General features: G+C 32.8%; 1 protein-coding gene across 1 annotated transcript; it reads left to right on the forward strand.

Moving 5' to 3' along the window:
* On the forward strand, window positions 1-8,335 carry LOC132549304 (protein rolling stone-like). Its single transcript, XM_060213226.1, has 4 exons — window positions 1-90; window positions 5,285-5,507; window positions 7,508-7,618; window positions 7,785-8,335. The coding sequence occupies exons 1-4, from the start codon at window positions 1-3 to the stop codon at window positions 8,333-8,335; spliced, it is 975 nt and encodes a 324-aa protein (XP_060069209.1).
* Window positions 8,336-10,590: the final 2,255 nt, after the last annotated feature.

A 10,590-nucleotide genomic window follows, 5' to 3' on the forward strand; every position in this document is an offset into this window, starting at 1 on the left:
ATGGGATTTAAAGAGAGATTGAAATCCGAATTTTCGGTCTCTAATTTGATGATGACACACCCTGAACCACACCTCTTTGTGACAATGCAGGTAGGTATATTATCAAAGGATTTATTATCATTTTACGTAGTTATTTTTAAGTATAACCACAGGTATTCAAAAGAACGACTGTTAGATCACTTCAACTTCAATACCTATATATTTTACTTTTCAACTGAAGTAATTACGTAAGTATAACCATAGGTATTCAATAGAACGACTCTTAGATCACTTCAACTCCAATACCTATTGAAATATTCTCGTGTTTCTTTTGAGGTCTTTGTAAGCAATTCCTAATATGGTACCTTTATGTGTATATTTCAATATATGTTTGACAAGTGACATAACGTTTAAGGTTGTACATGAAGTAAATCATCGAAATAGAGACTGTGTAAAACATGAAATAAAAATTTCAGGTTGTACATGAGGTAAATCACCGAAAAGAATGCGTGAAACATGAAATCACATTTAGTAGCAGTATCAATAAATTAAAAGACGTTTGATATTATGCATTGTTGATCTACAAAGGCAGTTGGTCTTATTATAAAACTACAAAATATTAATTAAAAACCATGATAAAGCGTTTAAGCATTTTATACAAGTCATTGTTTTGTATTAAAATGCAGCTAATATCATATATACACCCGCTACCCGTGCCAAGTACAAATTTGATATTGCGCGCTTTATCCGTAGGTGTCAAGGAGTGCAGTAGACACGTATTAAGTATTCTATAACTATATTGAAAGGTGCCTTTTTCATCTGTTATACAATCTTCTTTAATGAAAAGGGAAAAATGGTATAGAATAAGATAAAAGTTCTTAAACTTTTCAAAAATTAATTGTTAAATTTAAATGTTAATTTGTTCGGTTATTTTTGACCATCATTTTAACTTAAACGTTATACGAATTACACTAAAATGTTATCCTATTAGTTAGAATCTTTCCCTGTTTTCATTGAAATTTAACTACAGTGCACATCTACACGCTATTTCTCAGTGAAACCAGAGATACTGTAGTGAAGTGAATATATATTTCCTTCTTGCAAACGAAAAAAACATTGATGAAAGAGAATCAATCATCACAGCCAAAAGAAGATAAAATAAAATCTTATGAAGCCAATTCAACAATGGTCAGCCTGATCATCAAAGAATCGAAAACTTCTGAAAATATTTTTTTTTATTTCTTGTTGAAGTTCTTTAAGGATAAACAGATAAATTGAATTGAAACATTGTCACACTATGGCCGTGTCTAAACATCGACTGAACTCATCAGATACCGAAACAATACACGTTCGTGAGGGGTTGACGAGCTGATGAGATGTGCATCTCACCGTGCATATTACAGTACAATGTAATTACAAAGCTAGATGTTTTGGCTTTGTTTGGTAACCTATTATGGTACGTCACGATACTTCTGAAATATTGATGCCTGACCCTGATATATATATATCTGTAGGCAAAATTTACAAACAATGTATATCATAACCTACTTGTATGAGGTATGTAAAACAGTATGACTACTGTCATATGTATATGAAAATCTACGTATATGTATATATACTGCTACATGTATATTACCCGCAGTTCTATTTCCGTTCTTTAACGGGGTTTATCAAAGTAATTGTTTTTAATTGTCACTATAATGAATGAATAAGTAAAATAAGTAGATAAAAATCGAGTAACATAAAGCTACGTATGATATTGATATTTTTGTAAAACATTTCCTTCAAAGAGAATATGCCATGCTTTACTTCAGTCGAATATCGACACTGTTCAGAATATACACATATACTCGAGTCTGTACTAACATTATCTGACATATCAAAGTTACGGAATTTATTTAATTATGGGGCTGTTGCACCTCCCTGTCTAGGTGTTGACTTTTCTTTCCATCATTTTAGATTTTCCTCAGTCGCCTCTGAGACTTCAATTCAATGTCATTGAACGACGCAACAACTGCATGATGCAGTTTTCTTCATTGTTTGACTATATTCTATCTAACACTAAATTATTAAAAGGTGTTGTTCACTTGAGCGTCTTTTCTACAATCTGTATACCATGCTAGTGCCATCATGCCAAGTTTTTTCTCTGATAAGACAGGAACAGTAAATCGTAATTCACCGGAAGTGTTTGATTGTTTATTCTGATTATTGTGAGATCAAACTAGTCGAACTGAGTAAAACGTTCATTGTACGGAGAAGTGTATATACTAAAGCAGACTTATAAGCGAATATTATCAGATATTTTTTGTACATTATCTACTTAGGAAGTAAGAGAAGCATTATATTTCTACGTGAAAACGTTCATTGTACGGAGAAGTGTATATACTAAAGCAGACTTATAAACGAATATTATCAGAGCTTTTTTGTATATTATCTACTTAAGAAGTAGGAGACGTAGGAGTTCTATTTCTACGTAAAAACGTTCATTTTACCGAGTGGATATTGATTTTCTGCTTTTTGATAGAATCGGTAAAAGTCTATTGAAAATAACATTAACCGAGATGACGGGGCTCCTGTCCACGACTTGCATTTAATATACGTCATTGTTGCTAATAGTTGTTTTGTGAAACCACAAACATTTCAGGTAAACAAATTAATTTGTTTTTACCTTATTTTCTTATCTTTACAAAATTGTTGTTATAGACCAAGGATAGGTAACTAAACGTCTTCATTTCTCTTGTTATATTCATATTTTATTATGAGGCGATTTAGTTTAGACGTTTCTCTTTTCTTTATCATAAATCCTGACTTTTTTTACACAACAATGACCAACTGAAATAATTTGATCTCTATCCATCAATTTTACGTTTGGCATCATTGCTTGATTTAAGGTATGGACTTTCATCAAGTGTACTGATTATCTGTCTGTTTCTTGTTTGGGTTAAGCTGTCCAGACTAACACGCCTTTCGGGTTCTAATAGAAACTGATAGATGATAGATGACTGTTTTCTGATAACGATGACACTCTTCTTATCATTTGACTACTTATTTCAGTTGGAAAGGATTTTTATTGCTTTTCATTCCTTCTCGACTCGGTTCTTTTTCTCTGATTCTCGCGTTTTTCTTACACGCTTACACATATATAAAGCAATAAAATTTAAAATGATGTTAAAAACTTGATAAGATTATGCTACTGAACGGATTATGACGTAACCAAAAAACATCAACAAAATATCAATATGTCAATCATAATCTAAACTCAAATTAGATAAAACTAGAGCAAACTATGAACAAAAGAGAAAGATTTACATTGAAACTTCTGAAAATATACAAAAAGAATAAGACCCAAGTGTTCCGGAAGAGTAAGCGTCTCCTACTTTATCGACATTGCAAGTAATGTCACGTTCTCAAATTGGAACAAGGTATACAACAACGGAATCAACAGGCAAACTAACGAGCATCAATCACGTTCCCCTTACATCGCGAAAAAAAAGAATATTTCTCAATGATACCACTTACTATAAACTGTGTCAAATATGTTAAGAAAATTAATTTGCCTACTCCATTGATCATTTTAAAGAACTGGTTTTAAATGCCGTTTTCTATCAATCCCTCATTATGAATATAGAACTAGATACAGGATAATGGACTTAACCATATTATATAGCTGTCTTATCTCTAAGGCTGTTAGTGATACTAAGGGCTTGGATTTTGAAACATTTGGAAGCGACAAAGGAAAATCAAAACTGATCACATGAAATGTCAAAATATAGATGGCGGGGTTACCAGTCACTTAATTAGATAAATTTCAAATTTTTCATATACCTGCTGATTTCAAAATAGCATCAAGTACTTGTGTACCTCAGCTGTTCTGTTTTTATATAACTCAAACGTTTCGTCTATAAAGTTAGCAGTCACTGTGATTTTCCCAAAGTCAGTGAGAGCGAGGTGTTCATTATTTATGATCCGTAGCGCTGTTATTTCACAGTATATAAAATGACAATTAAAATATTCGACAAAGATTTTTTACCCAGATAATATACAAGATTGAATGTTAGTTTACTCACTTGTTAGCTTTTTTTTATCAGAAAAAGTCGATGTAATATTTAAAGATCTACCATTGGGAATGCTGGATTGCCGTTTGTCGAGCATAATAATCAACTTATTCTATCAGACAAGATATAAACATTAAAAAAAACCACACAAACAAACAATAGCAAATTCTTTCTTCTGAGTTATGTATTTTTTATGAAGCTATACCGTGACTCATTACCTTATTGGTAGTCCTGAGAAGAACATGAACATATAATGAAAACGCGGTGATACAACTAAGTATATATCGGGTGTACTAGACGGGTAGTTACAATGTAATTTTGTAACAAGGAATGTCGTAGACTTGCCCTCTCCCACAGTCTGCATTACCAAATCACGTAACACAATAGCAGATATAAACCTCTCTGTAACAACCGGTTTGTTTATACCCAACATTTAAATCGTTTCGATTAGATTTGTTCTCAAGATATGTAAGATTCCCGATGCAATTGATCTATCTATTGTTGTAAGTTTTAAAAACGGGTTCACAAGCTAGTAACACAGTTGTTTCACTGATTTCATAATCAATATTCATATATCAAATGTGTATTACAAAGTTCCATTTTCAAACTCGCTCTGATAACACTCAACTGCATTCTTAGGACCTCGTAAGAGATTTTCAAATGTCTGTCAGAATGTGCACTCCTGCATACACATATACATATGCATCTGCAATCGAGTAGACAAAATAGTGTAATATCTTTTTTACAAATATTTCAAGTTAGTTAAAGCCGATGTTTTCAATGCAAGTGACTTCATGATTTCTTACTCATCTCGATCTTACGAACATAATAATTTTCACATTAAGGACATAAATGATCGCTCAACAATACGATAAAGTTATATCTTGTCACATCATATAGCCAAGGGGATAGCTTGTACTTACCGTCATACATTAATTAATGCTGAACACGTGCTGAACAAAGTGAGCAATTAGTGTCTTAATCATTGAACTGCCTCTCAGCCATATATCACATCTAATACACAATACTAGAATATGTAATGTTTGTCTGGGTGTAGATATCAAAGAACTTATATTTACATTCTCCATCCTTTACATTTTGTATTCTAACTTCTATTTATGACCTAAAGTCAAGGCTGCAATGATATTTTTTAAAATGCATGTAAATTTCCTTCCATCATTTCATAACATTTCATTATTATGACATCCTATCAGTCTGCATAATATTAACACAGATATTTCATTTTTTAGTGTGGACCAGTACACCTGTACCCGATTTGGTCACTACTCTGGTCAGTCTATCACCTGGCCTGGATTATAATGGACGTGTACATCGCTGCTACGGACGAACATGACGAAGGTCGATACTTCAAATATTTGACCAACTGGGGCTATTTGTTCCTTGTCAGTTATCAGTGGACAGATACTGTGGCCTCCTTATACATCCATCTCCGACGTAAGGATCTCATCAAAGGTCAGTAGACACCTTTGTAACCTCGGGATTAGTGGCAGAGCTCCAATCCAGCTTAACTGGGCCTTTCATTTTTTTCGGACTCGGTATTTAGTGGATTTTCACGGTTCGGCCTGCTATCTCTTACCACACAAGCTTAGTCATATCAGACGAAATACAAAGTAAAAATAATGGTAAAATATCAGAATAAAATGACCTATTAGAATTAACCTAATTTTCATGATTCTCGTGAAGGAGCTTGAAAATTGATTAACTAATTAAGGATAAACTCTAAAATTATTGAGCTACACAAATATGAACTCCTGATCTTATTCTACTTGAAATTTTCATGATTCTTATTGAATTTGAGATCGGGTTATGACTATGTAGACATGTTGGTATTTTTGTAATTGATTTTGATAACAAATAATAAGAAATAAGTCCATTATCATTAGGGCATGTGATCGATTTTACTTAGTACTGATAATCAGAACAACGTTAACTATTTGTTAAGTTTAACATCTCTAACATCGTAACGGGATAACGTACCTTCGGTGGGATACAACAGATACTCTGTAGAATAAAAGGAAAATGAAATTGACATTTGAGAGAGAGGGTATTGACTCGAATTAAGTTTGAATGGATACTGTATAAGATAGATTGTATTTTATTATGAATAAAAGACAGATATGGATGTTGCACAATAACAATAACAAATGGAAATTTACAAAAGTGTTCTTGTGAGGCTAGAGAACAAAACCTACCATTGCAAATATCAGAGACAAACACAGCATCGTGACGCCAAATGGTGATCCGAGTAAGTGCAATGTTAGCGTAAAACATACCCTGGTAAATAATATATGCAAATACTCCTGTTTACGGTCGACAGTTGACAATAATTTTACAGTTCCAGCGTGTTTATAATCTGTAGCGCTATATTTCCACATCAATATTTAATATCATGATAATTTTCCCTTGGGAGCTAAGCTATATGTCTAGGTTGATCTGGTGCATTGTATAGGTAAGTAGGCAAATATAAGTGAAGGTCTTTTTAATATGAAACTTGCATGTATCTGTTGTAGAATTATTCACTAGAAACTTACTGTATAGAAATAGGTTATGTTATTTGTGAGTATAGAGACGAAAGTAAGAATACTTTACCTGCACTACAGTGAAGACTCTTTGTCATGTGTAATATATGGAATGTCATGAAATGCATTCCTCTCCATGTCGCCAGACAGATGAGCCATTGACAGTTTTTTTTGTAAATGTACAAAGGTGATTCCTTTAACATATTTGAAGAAATTGTATCCATGGACATTCTGGAATGACAATAAAGATAATATATCATAAATGAATAAATAGATAATATAGTGATGAGTAACTTACAGGAAAAATGCACCTACAAAATATAAAAATACAGGTACATCGAAAACCTTATCTAATACATAGGATAATACCGTGACTACGATGTTGTAAGGAACATTTGATATTGTTTGATGTAAATGTGACGTTTGGCTAGAATATTTACTTATCTGAGCTTTGCATTGAAAGGTGATATTCATGTTTTATTTATTTTTAAATTCCTGTGATTATGAAGTATGTTGTTTTACTGAAAATGAAGTAAGTGTGTTTCTTTATTTGAAATATTGTCGGAGAGATCTTAAAGTGACATATAAGGCCGCGCATTAGTTGGATTGTTTAGTATGAGAATATATATATACATGCAGTTCATGTTGAACTGGTGTTTGTTACATGGAATGAGTCGTACCATATCTATTATTGATTATAAATTACTGTTCATTCTTTGATAAAACTACCATATTTCGTCAACTGGATTTAAAGGTAGCAAGCATCTTCAAGTCACACTATGTTTTTTGTTTCATTATCGATCTATGGTGAACTCATTGTGATGTTTAAGTAGTGGAAAGAGTACACACGACACACAAGTAAAAACACCTTCCAATACAAATTCTATATCTTTATAAAGAATAATATAATATATTCTTTTTATCACATGACAGGTGGCCATGACGCTATGCCTTGGTATCTGAAGGTCATTTGGGTTTTGTATAACATCGCCAACTCCCTCGCCGTAATCATCACACTGATGTATTGGATGTTGATCGGTGATTGTAAGTAGACCAAATGGATAAATAAATTTTCTTTCGACTGATAACTTAAAAATGTAATTTCTTTTAAACTTGTTTGACAAATATCTATATGTTTTGAGATCTGTCATGTATAGGATTAATTTGAGATAAATTGTAGATATGATAACTATGATATTTTTATTTACAGCTGTCAATTCGCAAAGTATCAGTAAGCATGCTCTAAACATCCTGTGTGCTATCTTCAACATCTGGTTCACGGCTACCCCTATCCGTGTGTGGCACTTTTATCAGCCTGTCATCGTCTGTTTCATCTATCTCGTCTTCTCTATCATTTACCAAAAATCTGGAGGAGGTCTCATCTACGACATGTTAGACTGGGATAAGCCAGGACCTACTGTTGCATTCACAATTCCAGTTTTAGTTATAGCCGTTCCTGTAGCGCACTTATGCTTTTTTGGAATATATAAGACAAGAGTAATATTAGCTAAACAATGGTGTACTGGCATCATGTCGACGGTACAACCAGTTGAAGAAGAAGTAGAAAGTACAAAGAAAGAGGAAAAAGACTCTCCTAAAGAGGATGTACCGAAATTAGTGACAGTGGACGACCTAACTAAAGACAGTCAGACGTTCAGTATACATTTAACACCAGGAACAACACAAAGATCGATCAATGTGTCAATGACTCCTTCCCCAACGCTTGGGTTTGTAAACAATCAGCCAGAACTGGAACCATAGACTTCACAGTATGGTAGAATAGATAAATATATATTTGCTTCATTTTTTGTACAAACATTATTTGTTAAATGTTTTTAAAATACTGTTTGTTTACAAGTATCTTGTAATAATGAATGTGTTTTATATTTGTTGAATAAAGCGAAATGTTGGCTATGATTGCATTTGGCGTATGTTTTTCCTCTAATAATCTAAATTTATAATGATCTATCTGTGTTACGAACAAACGTTTAATCAAATCTATAGTGACCCTGATTGTTCTTCGTCATGTCAGAGCTTTAGAGACTTTGATGACTACATCAAGATTTCACGACTGAAATTACTTTACGTAAAATATTTATTTGATACATACATACATACATACATACATACATACATACATACATACATACGTATATACATAAATACATACATACACACACACACCATCACACACACACACACACACACACACACACACACACACACATACATACATTAACTCACAAGAAATAATCAAAACGAAGATTTGAAAACAACTTCCGGAAACAAGTTTATAAGTACATTTGTAACTCGCACCTTTTTATCTGATGAATTGTTTTCTTGTAAATCTTTCTTTTGTTCATTATTGGCTCCAGCCTTATTGAATTCGAGTTAGGATTATAATTATGTTCTTTTGTTGGTAATTTCATGTCGTTATCAAAGCGCATCATTGCCCTGTTTTATAACGTCAACTTCTGTAGATATAATGTTATTTGAAAACTGGAAAATATTTCGTCGTGTAGACATTTGTTTCAATGTTCAAATGAGTGGCCAAAACGGAGGAACAAACATTTTCGATGCAAGACATTTTTTGTAAATATAGAAATTTAAAACTTTTATCAAAATTTCCGCAAAGATGACTTGCACTTGGTTTGTTTAAATCGGGTGTACTTGTATATCAGTCTCATAAAAACGTACTCTTATCCAGACGGGTTAACATATAGGTCAAGTGACCTTGTTATAAAACATAGTCCAGTGACCTGTTAAAAGAATGAACTCTGTATAATCACCAGCATCAAACCCGCATTCAGGTTTGATCAAGCATTAACGACGATGAGGTTTACTTTGCGGTTTTAAATAATAATGAGAGGGCTTACGTTGTAATAAGTATGCCGCATAGCTGGTACCAAATAATACACTACAGAAGGATACAAAGTCGTGCGTTATTGATATTTCGATTTTTTTACCACCTTTGGCGTTTTTATCAGTATGGGCTAGTGTGTTTCCGATCAATTTAGTTTTACCCCAGTCGCGTCCTAGGCTTCAAAATTAATACCCTTAACATCACTGACGAGTCCTGGAAGGACGAAAAACAGCAGAAGATGCTGATTATTTCAAAACATCAATTTGTTTTAATTTAATTTCATCGAGTTCAATTTTACGAGTTTTCGTATACGTCTCTCCTTATTAATTTTATGACAGGTGTGATTAAGATATGGTGTTGACAATAAATTAAAAAGAAACGTAAACAGCCAATTCAAAGACGCTGACCTAGAAAACACAAATTTAGATTGATCAACACACACATGTTAGGATGTTCATCAATTTACATCTTCTAAAACCATGTGTTGTAGAGAGTCAGTAGTCAACATCCATCGACTTTTATCAATCAAAAGAATATGTTTATTTGCAAGGTTCTTACATGATGGTGTGTTGTCAATGGAGCAGAAGACAAATATTCTTCAGGAACACCTGGTCTTATTATCCTCGCACTTAAGACGAAAATCAACAGATTTATATAAGTAGACATTACAGTGGAACAGGTAATCTAATATATTAGAACTTTTTCAGAATGCACTTTCATTTAGTCTCACTAGTTTTACCAAAACAACAATAATACCTTTACCAATACACCATTAAAGCCGAAAAGTGACTCGTTTCATCCTTTGTGTAATTTTAGGACCATAAACAAGATGTTTTTCTTTTCCATTTCGTCAGATAGACTCTATCTCAGGCGGTTTATCAATGAATACCTTATTGCTAAATGATTCTTTACCATTGAATTCAGCGCTATCTGTTTTGAAAGTGTCTTTAAAAATCCATTATGTCATTAAACGTAATAAACACCTCAAATTTTCAAGATAATGTAGGAAAAATAGCTATGAGATAACTATTCTATTATTATCATGTCATAAATCATGAATTATACAAACAGCCACTGTGTAAGAGTGATCGTTTAAATTTGAGCAATTTACAAAAGTGAGTTCCGCATCATCGATAAAAGGAATATTCCACAC

The sequence above is a fragment of the Ylistrum balloti genome, unplaced genomic scaffold (assembly GCF_031769215.1).
Source record: "Ylistrum balloti isolate Yb309-2 unplaced genomic scaffold, AGI_CSIRO_Ybal_v1 Utg370052, whole genome shotgun sequence".
In the NCBI taxonomy this organism is placed as follows: domain Eukaryota; kingdom Metazoa; phylum Mollusca; class Bivalvia; order Pectinida; family Pectinidae; genus Ylistrum; species Ylistrum balloti.

What these genes read in the sequence shown, in the direction of transcription:
- LOC132549304 (XM_060213226.1), top strand. Translation starts at nt 1, where the DNA reads ATGGGATTTAAAGAGAGATTGAAATCCGAATTTTCGGTCTCTAATTTG. An exon ending in ACCTCTTTGTGACAATGCAG is followed by an intron (nt 91 to 5,284) that starts GTAGGTATATTA and finishes TTCATTTTTTAG; the next exon opens with TGTGGACCAGTACACCTGTA. An exon ending in ACGTAAGGATCTCATCAAAG is followed by an intron (nt 5,508 to 7,507) that starts GTCAGTAGACAC and finishes ATCACATGACAG; the next exon opens with GTGGCCATGACGCTATGCCT.